The sequence below is a fragment of the Conger conger genome, chromosome 11 (assembly GCF_963514075.1).
Source record: "Conger conger chromosome 11, fConCon1.1, whole genome shotgun sequence".
Lineage (NCBI taxonomy): Eukaryota > Metazoa > Chordata > Actinopteri > Anguilliformes > Congridae > Conger > Conger conger.
This window is the reverse complement of record NC_083770.1, coordinates 3,599,617-3,621,112: the sequence shown is the minus strand read 5'-3', so window position 1 is coordinate 3,621,112 and position 21,496 is coordinate 3,599,617. Positions and strand designations below refer to the sequence as shown.

At 41.6% G+C, this 21,496-nt stretch overlaps 1 protein-coding gene and 1 pseudogene across 3 annotated transcripts in view; one reads left to right on the top strand and one right to left on the bottom strand.

Annotated features, from left to right (window-relative positions):
* Positions 1–21,496, bottom strand: part of LOC133140479 (dual specificity protein phosphatase 4-like) — a 257,554-nt pseudogene that overhangs the window by 193,102 nt on the left and 42,956 nt on the right.
* tnksb (tankyrase, TRF1-interacting ankyrin-related ADP-ribose polymerase b) overlaps positions 1–21,496 on the top strand; it is a 106,467-nt gene that overhangs the window by 56,718 nt on the left and 28,253 nt on the right. For 2 of the 3 annotated variants that reach the window (XM_061259959.1, XM_061259957.1), the window contains exons 4-8: positions 1,978–2,014; positions 8,746–8,821; positions 14,752–14,772; positions 18,222–18,316; positions 20,000–20,066. In XM_061259959.1, coding sequence (XP_061115943.1) covers positions 1,978–2,014; positions 8,746–8,821; positions 14,752–14,772; positions 18,222–18,316; positions 20,000–20,066 — 296 coding nt within the window. The remainder of the gene's footprint in view (positions 1–1,977; positions 2,015–8,745; positions 8,822–14,751; positions 14,773–18,221; positions 18,317–19,999; positions 20,067–21,496) is intronic. The other variant, XM_061259960.1, reaches the window with a different exon arrangement.

Here is a 21,496-nt window from a genome sequence, read left to right as displayed (position 1 = left end):
TCATTGAGACCAGTCGGGAGATCATTGAGACCAGTCAGGAGATCATTGAGACCAGTCAGGAGATCATTGAGACCAGTCGGGAGATCATTGAGACCAGTCAGGAGATCATTGAGTCCAGTCAGGAGTCCAGTCAGGAGTCCAGTCAGGAGTCCAGTCAGGAGTCCAGTCAGGAGTCCAGTCAGGAGTCCAGTCAGGAGATCATTGAGACCAGTCAGGAGACCAGTCAGGAGACCATTGAGACCAGTCAGGAGATCATTGAGACCAGTCAGGAGATCATTGAGACCAGTCAGGAGACCAGTCAGGAGACCAGTCAGGAGACCAGTCAGGAGACCAGTCAGGAGACCAGTCAGGAGACCAGTCCAGAGATCATTGAGACCAGTCAGGAGATCATTGAGACCAGTCAGGAGATCATTGAGTCCAGTCAGGAGTCCAGTCAGGAGTCCAGTCAGGAGTCCAGTCAGGAGTCCAGTCAGGAGACCAGTCAGGAGACCAGTCAGGAGACCATTGAGACCAGTCAGGAGATCATTGAGACCAGTTAGGAGACCAGTCAGGAGATCATTGAGACCAGTCAGGAGATCATTGAGACCAGTCAGGAGACCAGTCAGGAGACCAGTCAGGAGACCAGTCAGGAGACCAGTCAGGAGACCAGTCCAGAGATCATTGAGACCAGTCAGGAGATCATTGAGACCAGTTAGGAGACCAGTCCGGAGATCATTGAGGAGTCAGGAGACCAGTCAGGAGACCAGTCAGGAGACCAGTCAGGAGACCAGTCCGGAGATCATTGAGACCAGTCCGGAGATCATTGAGACCAGTCAGGAGAAATGTTTTCTTTGAGGATGCTACCATACTCAAATGGACAAATTTAGATTTTTGACTTAAACGTATAAAGGTTTCTTGTCCAGTGTTTTATTTTAGGTCTTGATGTACATAGTAAAACTTGTATGGTTTTTAGACCAAAAAATAATCTTTAGCTTACAGGCTGTCTTTAAGGCGCATTGATCCTTGATCAAGCTTTTATCTCTAAAGTCTATTAATTAATATGTTACGTTATTTTACAAAACATGTCACTAACATGTCATTTTTGGGAAAATAATTGTTTGGAAACCTTGTAATTTGGTCTTTTTCAGTCTGATATACGAATGCAGAATTTTTTTTTATTAATGTCTATCCATCCATCCATCCATTGTCACCCGCTTATCCGGAGTCGGGTCTTGGTGGCAGTAGGCAAAGCCGGGTATTCCAGGCGCATTCCAGCTCCTCCTGGGGGATCCCGAGGCATTCCCAGGCCAGGAGAGATATATAATCTCTCCAGCGGGCTCTGGGTCTACCTCCGGGTCTCCGCCCAGTTGGATGAGCCCGGAAAACCTCCAAAGGGAGGCGCCCGGGAGGCATCCTGATCAGATGCCCGAACCACCTCAATTGGCTCCTTTCGACACGAAGGAGCAGCGGCTCTACTCCAAGCTCCCTCCGGATGTCTGAGCTCCTCACCCTATCTCTAAGGCTGAGCCCGGCCACCCTATGGAGGAAGCTCATTTTGGCCGCTTGTATACGCGATCTCGTTCCTTCGGTCACTACCCAGAGCTCGTGACCATAGGTGAGGGTTTGGACGTAGATCGACTAGTAAATCGAGAGCTTCGCCTTCCGGCTCAGCTCCCTCTTCACCACGACGGTCCGGTGCAACGCCCGTATTACTGCTGACGCTGCACCGATCCGCCTGTCAATCTCACGCTCCCTTCTACCCTCACTCGTGAACAAGACCCCGAGATACTTGAACACCTTTATTAATATCTAAAATATTTAGTTATATAGTGTCTGTGTCTGTGTCTGTGTCTGTCTGCGGCTGAAAAGCCTTCTCTGCTTGTTCTGCTCTTCCTGTTGCTGCTGCACTCACTCACACTGACAGTGTGATGGTTGTGACAGTGTGATGGTTGTGACAGTGTGATGGTTGTGACGGTGTGATGTGTTTTGTACTCCCAGGTGAATACAAGAAGGACGATCTCCTGGAGGCGGCGCGGTGAGCACAAACACTCTTTCTCTTCCCTTCATCCCTCCTTCATTCTCTCTCTCTCCCTCTCCTCTCTTCATCTACTGCCTCCACACCCTTCAAGGGGCTTGAATGAGCTTTTAGTGTTTCAGTGTGAGTCCATGTTGGGCCATCGTGTCTGTGTCTGCGTGTGTCTGCATGCGTGTGTCTGCGTGTGTCTGCGTGTGTCTGCATGCCTGTGTCTGCATGCTTGTGTCTGCATGCCTGTGTCTGCAGGTGTCTGTGTGCCTGTGTCTGCCTGTGTCTGCCTGTGTCTGCATGTGTCTGCATGTGTCTGCCTGTGTCTGCCTGTGTCTGCATGTGTCTGTCTGCATGTGTCTGTGTGCCTGTGTGTCTGTGTCTGCATGTGTCTGCGTGTGGTGTTACTCTTCAGCAAAGTCACATGGGAGACCTGGCCAAGTTTGGAGGAACTCTCCCGTGAGCCAGAGGTGCTTTAGCACCTGCAAGCGCAGGGCTGGACAGGAGCGCGTGCTCTGCCACTACCTTACTCAGCGGTTAATAAACGACTCCAAGGCCAGGAGCAGTACCTGCTGCCTTATTTTAAATTATTCTTTTTAATGGGCCAACTTCCAGTTTAAAGAAGTTCAGAGGGGCATACGTGTTTGGAGTGTATCCACAACTTGGCATCTCCCGCTGGGAACAGAATTTTTTTTTATGGAGTTAGGCTGAAGTTAGTGTTTTTTCATGGAGTTAGGCTAAAGTTAGTGTTTTTTAATGGAGTTAGGCTAAAGTTAGTGTTTTTTTAATGGAGTTAGGCTAAAGTTAGTGTTTTCTAATGGAGTTAGGCTAAAGTTAGTGTTTTTTAATGGAGTTAGGCTAAAGTTAGTGTTTTTTAATGGAGCTAGGCTAAAGTTAGTGTTTTTTAATGGAGTTAGTCTAAAGTTTGTGTTTTTTAAAGTTAGTGTTTTTTATGGAGTTAGGCTAAAGTTAGTGTTTTTGAAAGTTAGTGTTTTTTATGGAGTTAGGCTAAAGTTAGTGTTTTTTAATGGAGTTAGGCTAAAGTTAGTGTTTTTTATGGAGTTAGGCTAAAGTTAGTGTTTTTTAATGGAGTTAGGCTAAAGTTAGTGTTTTTTATGGAGTTAGGCTAAAGTTAGTGTTTTTTAATGGAGTTAGGCTAAAGTTAGTGTTTTTTAATGGAGCTAGGCTAAAGTTAGTGTTTTTTAATGGAGTTAGGGTAAAGTTAGTGTTTTTTAATGGAGTTAGGCTAAAGTTAGTGTTTTTTAATGGAGTTAGGCTAAAGTTAGTGTTTTTTAATGGAGTTAGGCTAAAGTTAGTGTTTTTTAATGGAGCTAGGCTAAAGTTAGTGTTTTTTAATGGAGTTAGGGTAAAGTTAGTGTTTTTTAATGGAGTTAGGGTAAAGTTAGTGTTTTTTAATGGAGTTAGGCTAAAGTTAGTGTTTTTTAATGGAGTTAGGCTAAAGTTAGTGTTTTTTAATGGAGTTAGGCTAAAGTTAGTGTTTTTTAATGGAGTTAGGCTAAAGTTAGTGTTTTTTAATGGAGTTAGGGTAAAGTTAGTGTTTTTTAATGGAGTTAGGCTAAAGTTAGTGTTTTTTAATGGAGTTAGGCTAAAGTTAGTGTTTTTTAATGGTGTTAGGCTAAAGTTAGTGTTTTTTAATGGAGTTAGGCTAAAGTTTGTGTTTTTTAATGGAGTTAGGCTAAAGTTAGTGTTTTTTAATGGAGTTAGGGTAAAGTTAGTGTTTTTTAATGGAGTTAGGCTAAAGTTAGTGTTTTTTAATGGAGTTAGGGTAAAGTTAGTGTTTTTTAATGGAGTTAGGCTAAAGTTAGTGTTTTTTAATGGAGTTAGGCTGAAGTTAGTGTTTTTTAATGGAGTTAGGCTAAAGTTTGTGTTTTTAATGGAGTTAGGCTAAAGTTTGTGTTTTTAATGGAGTTAGGCTAAAGTTAGTGTTTTTTATGGAGTTAGGCTAAAGTTAGTGTTTTTTATGGAGTTAGGCTAAAGTTAGTGTTTTTAATGGAGTTAGGCTAAAGTTAGTGTTTTTAATGGAGTTAGGCTAAAGTTAGTGTTTTTTATGGAGTTAGGCTAAAGTTAGTGTTTTTAATGGAGTTAGGCTAAAGTTAGTGTTTTTTATGGAGTTAGGCTAAAGTTAGTGTTTTTTAATGGAGTTAGGCTAAAGTTAGTGTTTTTTAATGGAGTTAGGCTAAAGTTAGTGTTTTTTAATGGAGTTAGGCTAAAGTTAGTGTTTTTTAATGGAGTTAGGCTAAAGTTAGTGTTTTTTAATGGAGTTAGGCTAAAGTTAGTGTTTTTTAATGGAGCTAGGCTAAAGTTAGTGTTTTTTAATGGAGTTAGGGTAAAGTTAGTGTTTTTTAATGGAGTTAGGCTAAAGTTAGTGTTTTTTAATGGAGTTAGGCTAAAGTTAGTGTTTTTTAATGGAGCTAGGCTAAAGTTAGTGTTTTTTAATGGAGTTAGGGTAAAGTTAGTGTTTTTTAATGGAGTTAGGCTAAAGTTAGTGTTTTTTAATGGAGTTAGGCTAAAGTTAGTGTTTTTTAATGGAGTTAGGCTAAAGTTAGTGTTTTTTAATGGAGTTAGGCTAAAGTTAGTGTTTTTTAATGGAGTTAGGGTAAAGTTAGTGTTTTTTAATGGAGTTAGGCTAAAGTTAGTGTTTTTTAATGGAGTTAGGGTAAAGTTAGTGTTTTTTAATGGAGTTAGGCTAAAGTTAGTGTTTTTGAAAGTTAGTGTTTTTTATGGAGTTAGGCTAAAGTTAGTGTTTTTTAATGGAGTTAGGCTAAAGTTAGTGTTTTTTAATGGAGCTAGGCTAAAGTTAGTGTTTTTTAATGGAGTTAGGGTAAAGTTAGTGTTTTTTAATGGAGTTAGGCTAAAGTTAGTGTTTTTTAATGGAGTTAGGCTAAAGTTAGTGTTTTTTAATGGAGTTAGGCTAAAGTTAGTGTTTTTTATGGAGTTAGGCTAAAGTTAGTGTTTTTTAATGGAGTTAGGCTAAAGTTAGTGTTTTTTATGGAGTTAGGCTAAAGTTAGTGTTTTTTAATGGAGTTAGGCTAAAGTTAGTGTTTTTTAATGGAGTTAGGCTAAAGTTAGTGTTTTTTAATGGAGCTAGGCTAAAGTTAGTGTTTTTTAATGGAGTTAGGGTAAAGTTAGTGTTTTTTAATGGAGTTAGGCTAAAGTTAGTGTTTTTTAATGGAGTTAGGCTAAAGTTAGTGTTTTTTAATGGAGTTAGGCTAAAGTTAGTGTTTTTTAATGGAGCTAGGCTAAAGTTAGTGTTTTTTAATGGAGTTAGGGTAAAGTTAGTGTTTTTTAATGGAGTTAGGGTAAAGTTAGTGTTTTTTAATGGAGTTAGGCTAAAGTTAGTGTTTTTTAATGGAGTTAGGCTAAAGTTAGTGTTTTTTAATGGAGTTAGGCTAAAGTTAGTGTTTTTTAATGGAGTTAGGCTAAAGTTAGTGTTTTTTAATGGAGTTAGGGTAAAGTTAGTGTTTTTTAATGGAGTTAGGCTAAAGTTTGTGTTTTTTAATGGAGTTAGGCTAAAGTTTGTGTTTTTTAATGGAGTTAGGCTAAAGTTAGTGTTTTTTAATGGAGTTAGGCTAAAGTTTGTGTTTTTTAATGGAGTTAGGCTAAAGTTAGTGTTTTTTAATGGAGTTAGGGTAAAGTTAGTGTTTTTTAATGGAGTTAGGCTAAAGTTAGTGTTTTTTAATGGAGTTAGGGTAAAGTTAGTGTTTTTTAATGGAGTTAGGCTAAAGTTAGTGTTTTTTAATGGAGTTAGGCTGAAGTTAGTGTTTTTTAATGGAGTTAGGCTAAAGTTTGTGTTTTTAATGGAGTTAGGCTAAAGTTTGTGTTTTTAATGGAGTTAGGCTAAAGTTAGTGTTTTTTATGGAGTTAGGCTAAAGTTAGTGTTTTTTATGGAGTTAGGCTAAAGTTAGTGTTTTTAATGGAGTTAGGCTAAAGTTAGTGTTTTTAATGGAGTTAGGCTAAAGTTAGTGTTTTTTATGGAGTTAGGCTAAAGTTAGTGTTTTTAATGGAGTTAGGCTAAAGTTAGTGTTTTTTATGGAGTTAGGCTAAAGTTAGTGTTTTTTAATGGAGTTAGGCTAAAGTTAGTGTTTTTTAATGGAGTTAGGCTAAAGTTAGTGTTTTTTAATGGAGTTAGGCTAAAGTTAGTGTTTTTTAATGGAGCTAGGCTAAAGTTAGTGTTTTTTAATGGAGTTAGGGTAAAGTTAGTGTTTTTTAATGGAGTTAGGCTAAAGTTAGTGTTTTTTAATGGAGTTAGGCTAAAGTTAGTGTTTTTTAATGGAGCTAGGCTAAAGTGGGTTTTTTTTAATGGAGTTAGGGTAAAGTTAGTGTTTTTTAATGGAGTTAGGGTAAAGTTAGTGTTTTTTAATGGAGTTAGGCTAAAGTTAGTGTTTTTTAATGGAGTTAGGCTAAAGTTAGTGTTTTTTAATGGAGTTAGGCTAAAGTTAGTGTTTTTTAATGGAGTTAGGGTAAAGTTAGTGTTTTTTAATGGAGTTAGGCTAAAGTTTGTGTTTTTTAATGGAGTTAGGCTAAAGTTAGTGTTTTTTAATGGAGTTAGGCTAAAGTTTGTGTTTTTTAATGGAGTTAGGGTAAAGTTAGTGTTTTTTAATGGAGTTAGGCTAAAGTTAGTGTTTTTTAATGGAGTTAGGGTAAAGTTAGTGTTTTTTAATGGAGTTAGGCTAAAGTTAGTGTTTTTTAATGGAGTTAGGCTGAAGTTAGTGTTTTTTAATGGAGTTAGGCTAAAGTTTGTGTTTTTAATGGAGTTAGGCTAAAGTTTGTTTTTTTAATGGAGTTAGGCTAAAGTTTGTGTTTTTAATGGAGTTAGGCTAAAGTTAGTGTTTTTTAATGGAGTTAGGCTAAAGTTAGTGTTTTTTAATGGAGTTAGGCTAAAGTTAGTGTTTTTTCTGGAGTTAGGCTAAAGTTAGTGTTTTTTAATGGAGTTAGGCTAAAGTTAGTGTTTTTTATGGAGTTAGGCTAAAGTTAGTGTTTTTTATGGAGTTAGGCTACAGTTAGTGTTTTTTAATGGAGTTAGGCTAAAGTTAGTGTTTTTAATGGAGTTAGGCTAAAGTTAGTGTTTTTTATGGAGTTAGGCTAAAGTTAGTGTTTTTTATGGAGTTAGGCTAAAGTTAGTGTTTTTAATGGAGTTAGGCTAAAGTTAGTGTTTTTTATGGAGTTAGGCTAAAGTTAGTGTTTTTAATGGAGTTAGGCTAAAGTTAGTGTTTTTTATGGAGTTAGGCTAAAGTTAGTGTTTTTTATGGAGTTAGGCTAAAGTTAGTGTTTTTAATGGAGTTAGGCTAAAGTTAGTGTTTTTAATGGAGTTAGGCTGAAGTTAGTGTTTAATGGAGTTAGGCTAACGTTAGTGTTGAGACGCGGGCCGTAGGGGTGCTTCTGTGCGTTAGTCCTTCTCCATCAGCCATGCAGTCACTAGGGGTGAAACCGCTTACTGTCTTCTGTAAAAGATGACAGAATGATGCTTCTTATTTTTGGGTGCTTAAATTCAGTTTCTCGTCAGATGGTGTTAATGAAAGGCCAATTTTCTGATGGTTGCCTTGACTACATCACTAATGGAACTTGTTGCCGGACCCGTAGGGACCGGGCATGAATCAAGTTTTCTATTATGGAGTGACTGACTTAAAACATTTCTAAACATTTCTCACACCCTTATTGTACGTACTGTAAATTGGTTGTGACTTGTAGTTTTCATTTGGTAAAACATTATTTTCTTACTAAATAAATAAGCGTTGCTATTGTGTGGTCATTTACTCAGCGCTAACACAGCTAGCGCCACTTGCCGTTTAAAGACCTAATAATTTTTTTTTTTTTTTTTTTTTACAACCCCCTTTTCTCACCTCAGCAGGATCATTTGCAATGCTGAGGGTATAATGAGTGATGGTAAAGTTTAAAACCCTTTGGTTTCTGTCTGTTGAACTTTGTCTGAGTACACCTTCATATCTTTCGTGTGTTCTCGATCCAGCACCTCTGGGTGCCCCCTCTGGAGCTCAAGCCTGATCCTGAGAAAGTGTCCCTTCTTAAGGGCAGGAAGGAACCAATCTGTAGCACCCACCTGGGTGATGCATGGTTGCCATTTTTGCTTCATAATGCTCACCACACCAGCTGAGGTGGAGAACAACGTTTTTTGCAAATTGAATCATGGGATGATTCGGTGGCAGGGGCATTAGGGATATTTTTCCCAGAGAGAAGATCGCCCCCTACTGGTCCACCAACACCACTTTCCCAAGAGGTCTCCCATCCAAGTACTAACCAAGCCCGCACCTGCTTAGCTTCAGCCATTTGGCAGGAGCTGGGTGCATGATTGTATGGCTGCTGGCTTAATGGTTAAGATGTTTCACTGTGAGATTGAGTAAGGCTTTCCGTGGTTAAATTGGCACATTCCTCAGTTGGGAGGCTTGATTCGTTTCGCTGGGTCTGGCTCGGTTGTGACGTTGGAAACAAACTTGAGTCTCGGCCTCCTTGTGCGCTCTGTGTCTCTCACTCTTTCCCTCATTCTCTCTCCCACTCCCTCGTGACGAATGCACTCTTTGTCCTGTTGTTTCTAAAGTGTTAACTTGCTTCAGGAGTTCAGTGTGCTCTCTGCTTTCCCTCTGCTTTGCAAGTTTAAAAAGTATCTCTCTGACGAGCTGCTCTCTGACTCTCTCTGTCTCACCTGACTAATGCAGTGAGCGGAAAGCTTTGTTCTGTCCTGTCTTTTATGAAACGCTGTCTTGCTACAGGAGTGGCAATGAAGAGAAGCTCATGGCACTGCTCACTCCGTTAAATGTCAACTGTCACGCAAGCGACGGCCGCAAGGTAAGACCCCGCGTCCCAGCCTTCCCCCGGTCCACCCAGCACCACACAGTTACTGCTAGCGCTGCCTGTCCTGGGGTAAGACCCCACGTCCCAGCCTTCCCCCGGTCCACCCAGCACCACACAGTTACTGCTTACTCTTAATACTGTCTGAATGTCAATCCCAGTACTGTGGCAACCGTTTTGAGACGGTGCCATATATACATTTGTAAAGACTGTTGCCCAAACCTGCGGTATGCTGATCGACTGCAGATATTATTCTCTTTGATTTTCCATTCTCATTTACAACATCAACAAAAAATACTGACACAAGGTTTTCCATGATCATTGAAGATGTCTTCGTACCTCGGAAAGCAGAGTTTTGAATATTTTTAGTGAGGGGATATTTTGTCCAAGGATGGGTTTCAGGAATGTTGTCTTTCAGTATTTATGACTTGTCATGTGTTTATTTGGTCCATGCTTCCTTTAATGAAAATTGTGCTGAAAAAAGCCAGCCTACTTCCGTCACACACTGCAGTGTGGTGGCCATATTGCAATTTGCAAACAAAACGAGTCATGCGTGCTAAAAAAGTCAAACATTTTAACTTTCAGAATTGAAATAAAATGAAACACTAACTAGAAAACAAATGCCTCATTATACAAAAATGTATACTACAATTTTGAGAACATGGCTGAAGAAAGCTGCTGAGATGACATTATTTATTATCTTATTAAGGCCCTTTCAAGAACGATTGTGCCACCTTAACTGAAACAAATTGGAGGTGACATTATTTCCAGATAATTCATGCACTGCACAACTCTCACTTGGTGAACATTGATTTTGGCATCAAACCACCTGGCCAGTTGATTGAAAACCACGAAGCTGCTTTGTATGGCATTAACATTAATAGACCTAGATTTTGTTGACTTAGATTAATAGACTTTTTAGATTATTGTTGAAGTGATTTCTCGAGTTAACTTTCCCCTTCGTAACATTATACGTAACATTGACACCCCCTTCCCCCTGTACAGTGTTAGAGTATATCATCCTTTGTAAAACAAGAGGGACAAAATGAAAATGTAGCTGGCTGTTGCGTAGAGAACTGTGAATGAGAGCATACGTATTCGTAGTCCACTTCATTTTTTTCTAAGAAAGAGCTTAAATCTAATCATCCATTTTCATGAGGATCTCTCTTTGTTTACTTGGAAGCCTTCGCAAGCCTTTTGGCGCATAATACAGTGCGGTGCAAAAATGTGGGCACCCCTGGTTTAAATGTCTGTTACACTGAATCTGAATGTGATCGAAAGCAAACCTGTACTCTACATGGCTAAATGTAAGACCTTTCTGCAAATTTTAAAGCAAGATTGCTTTTCAGTTTCATTTTTTTACTGTTTATGAATTATAAAAAAAGGAAAAGGGCTCTGTGCAAAAGTTTGGGAACCCTTTTGGATTATTCTTTGTTACTTTTTAAAAGATGGTTACTAAGGCCCAAACCCAGGTGATTAAGCATTATTAGAAAATGGAAGATAAGTGGAACAGTCAAGGCAAGGTCTGGAAGACCAAGAGAGATTTCAGATAGAATGGCCTGAGACCTGGTGAGAAATGTTCAGAAGAACCCACACATCACTGCAAAAGAGTAACAGACACAGGTATAGCTGTGCACAGGACAACAACACAACATACTTTAAACAACAAAGACCTACATGGCAGATTTGCCAGAAAGAACGACCTCAAAACAAAATTAAGCGTCTGAAATATACATAAGAATACATTGAGAAGCCTGAACCCTTTTGTAACAATGCGCTATGGACTGACAAAATGAAAATTTAACTTTTTGGCCACCACCAAAGAAGTTATGTTTGGAGAAAAAAGGGTGAAGCCTTTGTAGAGAAGAACACCTTGTCAACTGTGAAGCATGGAGGTGGATCCATTGTGCCTTAGGGTTGTGTGGCAGCTGGGGGCACAGATATTGTGCGATTGGAAGGAAGAATGGATTCCACCAAATCCAAGAAATTCTAGAGGCTAATTTTTGAAGGTCAGTCCAAATGGTGAAATGGTAAATGGTCTGCATTTATATAGCTCCTTTAACCAAATGGCTTTACAATTGATGCTTCTCATTCACCCATTCTCACACACACACACCCATACTCGCACAACAACGGCGATTGGCTACCATGCAAGGCAATTGGGGTTCGTTGTCTTGCTCAGGGACACCTTGACACACCCAGGGACAACTCCTGAGCCAATGTCGCCCTGTCCCCCCATCCAGACATTGAAGTCGAAGAGAGGTTGGGTATTCCAGCAAGACGAAGATCCAAAAGCGTACCTCAAAATCAACCCAGAAGTACCTCCAGGAAAGATGCATGAAGATTTTGGAATGGCCACCATAGTCCCAAGACTTCAATATTATTGAAAATTTGTGGAGAGATCTCAAACATGCCGTCCATGCAAGGAGGCCGAAAAATATTTCTGAGCTAGAGGAGCTCTGCCAGAAAAATTCAGAATGTCCATTTTAGTGTACAGCTTGGATAGGTGTTATACTGTGCTGAGTGACAGAGAGTAGCAGTGTCCTGGGAGACTTCAGCAGTGCTCTCCAACCCTGACTCCTGCAGCTGTAAAATAGCTTTAAGTGGCTTTGAAGGCATAGCTTTTGTCTCCCCAAATTCACCAAATCAGACATGGTGCATGAAGGAGTGTTGGTCAGTTTTGCAAATTAACTATATTCTGTCTGCTTTTTTTGAATGACATCATCTTTGCTGACAGTGGTTTTCATAAAGGACTCTGGGAAGAATGCTGTGTGCATTGATTTTAAATTCTCAGAGAATATGTTTTGAATCTTTGCAGCAATGTGTATCACAATGCAGTGGCTTTATTCTTTTCTTTTCTTTTTTTTTGGGGGGGGGGGGGTGGTTATGTTAACTACAACACATTTTTTCATACACATAGAATTTACCTTTCCACTTTTCCACAATAATTGCTGCGCTGTTTGACAACGGACTGTTTATGGTGATTTACCGATCGACTTCGCCCAGACAAATATTCGTGTGATTTGCAGTTCATGATGTCACTTCCTCCTCCCGCGGTGTTAGTTTGCCTACCCATTGTTCAGAGTTGACCCCGAAGTCAGCCGCTTGGCAAAACCGATTTCGACAAATTGCGTTATGCTGCTGGTTAAGCCAGTGCCAGGCGCTAATCTCCACATCGTCCCCAGGGCCCTGCTGATGTCCCGTCGATTCCATTCCCACTCACACTAAACCGCTTTTCTCTCCTACCTCATTGTTTTCGGTGCTTTGTTCTGCTCACTTTGATTTAATTATGGAAATGAGTGCATTATGCAAATCAGAAATGGGACTTTTTTTCGATTGTTTTCGCTCTCATCTATTGGCCTTTCAGTGGCTCATTTGCATGTTGATTTGAACAGAAAGTAATGAAAATGTTTAAGGAAGCTGGTGCGTTCTCCGATGCGGCCAGTGTGTTAGTGGAACACACGACTTACACTTGTCCTCGGTGTATATATACTGAATGGTTTCGGGAGGCAGTTGAATACCGTCACTGGGAAAATTTTCTCAGAATTTGCGTGTTCGTGCTGATAGGATAACACACTACTGCTTGTTTGTTTGGGGCCAAGCCCCTCACTGTGGCTCTGTGCATTTCCAGTGCCAAGCAGTGTGTAAACTTTGACAAAGCTGCATCGTTCAGCCAGCTCACTTTTAATCTCCTTTAGGATTGTTGCATTAGCTGTAAGTCTTTGCTTACTTCATGCAGATGGCTTATTTATTGTTGTTTATGCCACATTTCCGATGTGCAGAACCGGAATTGTTGTTTATGTCTTTTAATTGCAAAAATTAATTTCATTGATAAACAAAGCATGAATTGTTCTCATTATAAAACACTTAAAGGTACAATAGGTCATTTCAGGCCTCTAACGCATGTTTTGAAACTCAAATTTAAGGACTAACTGGCTGAGCCAATTGCTCATAGTGTGAACACGGGGGAAGGCAGCCACCCAGTAGAGTATTGAAAAATGGCTGTTGCGTGCAAGGCAGGTTTCAGTGTATTTTTGTGTGCCCAACACTTTTTCTGAGCACTGTTTTGTCCATTGTCTCTGTGACCGGCTTACAAACTGCCTTTCTGATGATTGACTGGAGACGAAGACCATGCTGATTTGGGATAACTCTCGTGCTTCTTCATTTATAGCAGACATCATTATCAGACCAGAATAGAAGTTTAAAAGACAGGGACGAATAACTGAGGGCCGTCCTCTACCCAATTGATCCCATCCGCAGTTAGAGGCGCATTGCAACATACGCAAAGCACGGGTTAGCTACGACATGAGCGAACCTCATCAAGCAGGACGGCAAACAGACCGTGAGACAGCCTGTCTCTAACTAGGTGGCTACTATGCTGACTGCAGCTGCAATGTTAATCCCTTGGGAATGTCCCCGACCTCAATAAAATGAGAAAATAATTAATTAAGGTGTTTCTCAGAACACTGGTTGGTTATGGGTTGCAGTTATGATTAGCAGAATGAACACGGTTGGTGTGGTTATGGGTTGCAGTTATGATTAGCAGAATGAACACTGTTGGTGTGGTTAGGGGTTGCTATGATTAGCAGAATGAGCACTGTTTGTGTGGTTAGGGGTTGTTATGATCAGCTGAAGAGTATAGGAAGGGAACCGATAAATGTGAGGAAAGGAATTGTAAAATGTTGTCACGGTAACGGCACGTGTTAAAGCGCGTTGCAGCCCTTCCCCCGTGCTCTGCTTCAGGAACAACACTGCGCCTAATGCACGCCTCCTTCATAAGCTTTTTAAGTCTTTGCCCAGTCGTTGGTTTTGGTGCAGCCTTTATAAGGAACACATTGATTCGATCTTTTGTTCCTCTTGAAGCGGTAAACAAAAAATTTAATCGAGCACTGGAATCTTGGGGACCGGGTGACATCACTGAGGAGAAAGCTGGCCATGGCCGATTTGTCAAATAGGAGAGATTTAAAAGTCGACGAGACCAAGTCACGCTAACGCACAACAAGCGGGTAAATTGAGTAAATAGATGGAAAAGTAAGACAATTGGTAAAAACAAGCATGGACCTTAATATACCAAAAGGAAAAAGTTTAGCAGTAGTCATCCAGTGTGGCCTTGTCACAGTGCAGCTCAGGAAAGGTTCTCTGCTGATGTAAAATAATGAATTGCTTGATAATATTTGCTGTTAAAAGAGGGATGGGTCATCAGGGAGAGGTAGGGGCAGGTGGAAGGACAGCTGCTGCACACGAGGGCATTCAAGCACCTCACATGCACCACACACACACACACACATACACACACACACACACACACACACACACGCACATGCACCTCACACACACACACACACACACACACACACACCCACACGCACACATGCACCTCACACACACACACACACACGCACACATGCACCACACATACACACACACACACACACACACACACACGCACATTATTTCGAAATATGATTAAGAACTGCTCTTGGAAATGTTTTTCATTACTTATTTTCCTCCACATTTAGTAAAGCGGCCATTGGTAAGAGGACTTGTGGCTTTGCCTAGCAACAGTGATGACCAATGAGCTGAGGGTGCCTGACTGCATCAGTAAACAGCCTTGCACCAAAGTGCCCCCCCCCAGTCATCCCCACTTGAACTTTCCTCAGAGTATAAAGATTATATCTCTGCTTCAGTTGTTGACAGCCCCACATATGAAGATCTTTATGACCCCCCCCCCCCCCACCCCATTTTCATTTGTCATCTTTAAACTGTTGTGAACACAATTGATTTCTTACATTTTGGTGCAGTAACATGTCAACGTTAGATCAACTGAAATCTGTTCAAAAGATACTGTTGTTGAAATAATAACATGATGCTATCATTTTATCATTTTTTGTTTTGTTGTTTTTTTTTCTGGCAACATTGTCTATCAGTCGACATCCCAAAAAATGCTGGTAAGTTTGTTTTAATAACGGCTCTTAGATTTATGCACTATTGTGATTTTTTTTATTTATTATTTTTTATTAATTTTCATCTTTTATTTACCAAAGCTGGCTCTGGCTTTTATTTTATTTTTATGCACATTATGGACCTGGGTCTTTTTGCTGGTCACACTTCATCTATCACCCAACCCTCCTGTTTGCATTGGGTGGGGGCAGGGAGGCTCTGCTCATGGGCCTTTCCTCCCCAGAGGAGTTCCACATTTCACATTGCCTGCTCTTAATACTACCCCTCTCGCTCCTCTGCTCTGTACCCCCCCCAGTCTAAAGCTTGAGTAACTCCTCTCTTTGATTGTTTCCGTTCTACTGCTATGAGATGCATGCCCCAATGAAAGCCTGTCTCTGCATCTTTCTCCAATTGTGCCTGACAAAAATGTTTGCAGTTTGTCTTGCAGTTTTCCGTGTTCTGAAAACTCACGTCCTGTTCCTATAGACGGATTGTTCTAGCAATTATGGGGAGAAAAAAGACTCTGTGCCATGCTCGTATCAGGCCGTTTGGGTCCGATGCTCGCTCTCCCCCCCATTTTCACCCAGCACAAGATGATCAGAGTACATCTTGTACCCCGGTTTTTTTTTGTTTCGGGCAATTCCACGGTGACTGACGTTACAACTGCCAGACATTTGGGTGGTAAAACTCAGCTACATAACAGAGACTCAGGGGTATAAAAGCATACATCAGTCTCTCATGTGTCTGTATTGGGCTTTACCACCCAAGTGTCCAGCAGTGTAACGTCAGTCACCGTGGAATGGCCTCACTCTTCTGGGGCCACACAGCGTGTTCTGATTGACCTGCTGTTCGCCCTCTTGTTTTCATTCTCTCGTGCTGAATGTATGTGTTTCCTTTCCTTTGCTAATGCTGCTTATCTTTCTTTTAAATAAGTGATTGTAGGGCTGTTGTGTACCCCGATGCTTTTTTGTTAACATTCGATGCTTTGATGCCTAGAACGCACAGTACGATTAGCAGAAAATAGCAGCAGACGCATTGCTGACTTCACAGCACCTGTCTCATTATTGAAACCAGTTCAGGATTTCTGTTTGTGGAAGTGTAGGAGTCCCTGCTGTGGTACGATGTGAGTTTTGAAGCGGTTGTATTGTAGCATCCGTTGGAACCTCGGGATGCGGCTGAGATTATCGAGCTTCACGGTGTTGGAAATGAAACCGTGCGTCGCGTAAACGCGAGAAAAGCATTCTCCCCGCGGCTTCGGCTAATAAACACCCCTCCTTCTGTTTCTGTTTGTTTTTGCTTTTCTTGCTGGCGTGTCGATCTTCTGTGACTGTCTCAGTTTTATTTTGATTCTGTGGGTTCATAAAAAGGGAATGACAACATGAAGTCACTTAATATGCTGCTGTGCCCTGCTGTCTTTGGTTAAACCGCCTGCTCTAACCCAAGGCTGAGATTCACTTATCTGCAGTTGGTCGCCATGTTTGCCTGTTACTTTTTGCCCTGTGCTGCTACTGCACAATCCTGCCCTGTGCTGCTACTGCACAATCCTGCCCTGTGCTGCTGCTGCACAATCCTGCCCTGTGCTGCTGCTGCACAATCCTGCCCTGTGCTGCTACTGCACAATCCTGCCCTGTGCTGCTACTGCACAATCCTGCCCTGTGCTGCTACTGCACAATCCTGCCCTGTGCTGCTGCTGCACAATCCTGCCCTGTGCTGCTGCTGCACAATTCTGCCCTGTGCTGCTACTGCACAATCCTGCCCTGTGCTGCTGCTGCACAATCCTGCCCTGTGCTGCTGCTGCACAATTCTGCCCTGTGCTGCTACTGCACAATCCTGCCCTGTGCTGCTACTGCACAATCCTGCCCTGTGCTGCTGCTGCACAATCCTGCCCTGTGCTGCTGCTGCACAATTCTGCCCTGTGCTGCTGCTGCACAATTCTGCCCTGTGCTGCTACTGCACAATCCTGCCCTGTGCTGCTGCTGCACAATCCTGCCCTGTGCTGCTACTGCACAATCCTACCCTGTGCTACTGCACAATCCTGCCCTGTGCTGCTGCTGCACAATCCTGCCCTGTGCTGTTGCCATAGATCCAGGGAATTCACACCAGATCCCATGCATGCTAGCATGTCATTTGCTTCATCAGTTGATGAGCTCCTGCTGTGCCTGTGTCTCTTATTTACACAGGTTTTTTCACTTCTTTGTTTGCACAGTGGGTGATTTGAGCGGTGAGTTTTCATTGGCTGTTAGTTGTCATTATTATAAGACCGATTTGAGTGGTCTGTTTTCATTGGCTGTTAGTTGTCATTATTATAAGACCGATTTGAGTGGTCTGTTTTCATTGGCTGTTAGTTGTCATCATCAGATTAATTTGAGTGGTCAGTTTTCATTGGCTGTTGTCATTATAAGATTAATTTGAATGGTCAGTTTTCATTGGCTGTTAGTTGTCATTATTATCAGATTAATTTGAGTGGTCAGCTTTCATTGGCTGTTGTCATTATTATAAGATTAATTTGAATGGTCAGTTTTCATTGGCTGTTAGTTGTCATTATTATAAGGTTCTAGGTACCGAAAAGTCATGTAACATGACACAAAAAAAGCATTTAGACTGAAATGGAATCGCTGAGGTCTCATAGATGTCTCAGTAGACCTAACACTTTCCAGATTGAATGACTTCACCCTGAATGTGCCTGGGTTTCAAAATAAATGTGGCAGAGTCGTTGACGACAGTCAAGGAGTCATACTGTGTGTTCTAGGCTTTAGTTGCATTTTGTTTTTGCAAGAGGGTTGTCTTAACTGGCTAAACTTAACGCTTTTCTTCCTGTATCATTTTACTGCAAAACGTTCCCCTGCCCATTTATTCTGTGTCAATGCTGAAGGGTCTGTGATCCCAGTTGTGTAGCTCCTCACACTTGGAGCAGATGGTCCAAGAAGGAAAACTGAATGTCCGATTTCAGATGCAGCTTAGCATATTATTAGTATTTTTTACTTTATCATTGAATTGGACTATTTTGGTTTGACTCAGGGTGTTCATTTCATGAAAAGACTCAATTGCCATAGTTCACAACATAGACATCCTCAACAGTCAAACAAAATGTTTGAATGCTTTTTTCTTTAATTTGTGGCCAGGTAATGAGTTGACTCTTCGCTGAGCAGGGATAGTACAGTGACACTGAGTGTCTGGTCTTCCCTGGGGAAGGCACTTGTGTGCTTGATATCTGAATAGGCCTGATTGAGGAAGGCACACATCCTAACCCATAAGGCGCAGCATTGGAGACGGCCAGGGAAATCTGAATTTAGCTATTGTAAAGGGCACAGACTCCTGAATCACCTGCCGTTGTGTGGCTTCAGATCTGCCCATCAGACCTAGCATGGTTCAGCTCCCCTAGTGGTCCCTGGGTGGTGGTGCAGGGTCAGTGCTTCACTGGGCTCCCAGTGACCAGGCTTTCCGTCCTCTTTTCCAGTCCACCCCCCTGCACCTGGCGGCCGGGTACAACCGCGTCCGAATCGTTCAGCTGCTGCTGCAACACGGAGCCGACGTCCACGCCAAGGACAAAGGGTAGGTCATCGCAGTGCCAATGTCAAATGTGCATTACATTACATTAATGTGCTTGTGTATACTGTGTATGCTGTGTTAATGTCTGTGTGTATTCATATTTCTACTCCCATTTAAGATTCATTGTTTCTGAATCCTTTTGGAGAATGTTGGGTTAAATAATGAAAATGTGATTTCATATTACCATTTAACATTCAGTCGATGTATCAATTAAGATTAACCTTTTTGTCAGAAATGATTAAGAAAATGATTTTTATTTAATCCAAACTTAATTGTGCTGAAAAATTGAAAACTTGGTAATACCCAAATATTTAAAACTTTAAACCATACAATTAATTAGAAAATGACTGTGTTGTTTGCATGTTAAGCTTGAGCTTAACTGAATCTGAATCGCACCCGTTCTGAATCGCACCCGTTCTGAATCGCACCCGTTCTGAATCGCACCCGTTCTGAATCGCACCCGTTCTGAATCGCACCCGTTCTGAATCGCACCCGTTCTGAATCTCACCCGTTCTGAATCGCACCCGTTCTGAATCTCACCCGTTCTGAATCGCACCCGTTCTGAATCGCATCCGTTCTGAATCGTATCCGTTCTGAATCGCACCCGTTCTGAATCGCATCCGTTCTGAATCGTATCCGTTCTGAATCGTATCCGTTCTGAATCGCACCCGTTCTGAATCGCACCCGTTCTGAATCGTATCCGTTCTGAATCGTATCCGTTCTGAATCGCACCCGTTCTGAATCGCACCCGTTCTGAATCGCATCCGTTCTGAATCGTATCCGTTCTGAATCGTATCGGTTCTGCATCGCACCCGTTCTGAATCGTATCCGTTCTGAATCGTATCCGTTCTGCATCGCACCCGTTCTGAATCGTATCCGTTCTGAATCGTATCCGTTCTGAATCGTATCCGTTCTGAATCGTATCCGTTCTGAATCGCATCCGTTCTGAATCGTATCCGTTCTGAATCGTATCCGTTCTGAATCGTATCCGTTCTGAATCGTATCCGTTCTGAATCGCACCCGTTCTGAATCGCATCCGTTCTGAATCGCATCCGTTCTGAATCGTATCCGTTCTGAATCGTATCCGTTCTGAATCGTATCGGTTCTGCATCGCACCCGTTCTGAATCGTATCCGTTCTGAATCGTATCCGTTCTGAATCGTATCCGGCCCTTATGGGTGTTTGTCTCGTTTGTTATCGCCTCACATCGGCACGTCATCACTTAATTTGTGCGGCTCGCTGCAATGTTCCGGCAGCTTGGCCCATGCTGAACTTGTCAAAGTCAATTAGCAGGGCTTTAGATAGCCGGGAGTGTTGTGATCCGGGAGTACAGACTTGGAATGCTCTCATTACGCTTGGCATATTGGCCTTTGTGTTTGTTGCTTGCCCCGTGCAGTAGCCAGTGAACATCTTTAAGGACATTCCAGCGTGTTTAATGTACCTCCAGTGAGCTAGGAGCTAGGAAACGCATCTGCCGCATCTGTAACTGAAGTGGCTTCAAAGTGACGTTTTAGGGAGGACATTTGCCTAATTTGATTACCCCGTCTTCCCACCCTTTTCTTGCTTCCTTTCCTTGCCTCCCCTGGGTGGCCAATGGAGCAAGGAACGGAAGAAGGGGGTGAAAATAAAGGATTTGAATATGGCCGTTGTTTAACCCCCTCCCTGCTTCCTGCCCTTTCTCCTGCAGTGGCCTGGTGCCCCTGCACAACGCCTGCTCCTACGGACACTACGAGGTGACCGAGCTGCTGCTGAAGGTAAGGGGGGCGCTGGGCTGACTGATTTGCTCTTCCTTTGGGAGATGTGGCGTCGGAGAAAGGCCTGAAACGCCAGCTCGGCCTGCGTGTGTGTGTGCGCACATACCATGTAACGGATACATTTCAGACTCACCGTTTAACGGATACATTTCAGACTCACCGTTTAACGGATACATTTCAGACTCACCGTTTAACGGATACATTTCAGACTCACCGTTTAACGGATACATTTCAGACTCACCATGTAACGGATACATTTCAGACTCACCATGTAACGGATACATTTCAGACTCACCATGTAACGGATACATTTCAGACTCACCATGTAACGGATACATTTCAGACTCACCATTTAACGGATACATTTCAGACTCACCATGTAATGGATACATTTCAGACTCACCATGTAACGGATACATTTCAGACTCACCATTTAATGGATACATTTCAGACTCACCATGTAACGGATACATTTCAGACTCACCATTTAACGGATACATTTCAAACTCACCATTTAACGGATACATTTCAGACTCACCAGTTAACGGATACATTTCATTTCAGACTCACCATTTAACGGTTACATTTCAGACTAGCTTGCCTAGCCAAACAAACAACAAAAAAGCTTGAATAAGGGGAATGTTACACTGTGATCACAAGTTTTATACAGAGGTCATTTTGTCAGAACATCTAGGCTACAAGCACATACCAACAGGTGACCACTCAGTCTCAATAATAAAATATCAATTTGCATACAGTTGCATTAGGCTACCAGCAGGTAGGCTAACTAACTAACTAGTGCAGTAACAATACAATGTTTATCCCTTGATGAATGTTCTTCAATAAACAGTGGCTGGCCTGTAACAACATTCAGACAATAACACACGTTGACAAGGGGCTTATTTAATGATAATAACCTTCATCATTAAGACTGGGTATTTTAAATATTGACTGAATCTTGGAGCCGTCACGTCAAAGTTGAAGAAAATCACAGAAAACTGGGAAAGAATTTCTGAAATCTCCATTAAGAAATATTAGCATCTTGATTGGTTGATTTCTTTCTTTTTTTTGACAAATTTTTTTATATATATTCTGTCACTAGATCTTCGGTAAGAACCATTTACATAGTAAAATTATCAATGAAACAAAATGGCAAGTCACAACATTTTTCTTGAAAACAACGCACCATGTTATTTTGTTGTGTGGCTTGCCCCACACAGGCTACTTCAATCATTACATGGTTTTATCGCACAAATTAAATCTTAATTGCTTTAATTGTGCCTTAAATTGCTAGAAATAATTGTATTTACATTTCAGCTTGATGTGTTTTGTTATTTTTCTTGTTTCTGCTATATTTATATATTCACCTACTGTAAATATGGTTTTCACTGCGAGCTTTGTGTCAACATTTATTTTTGAATGATATTCTT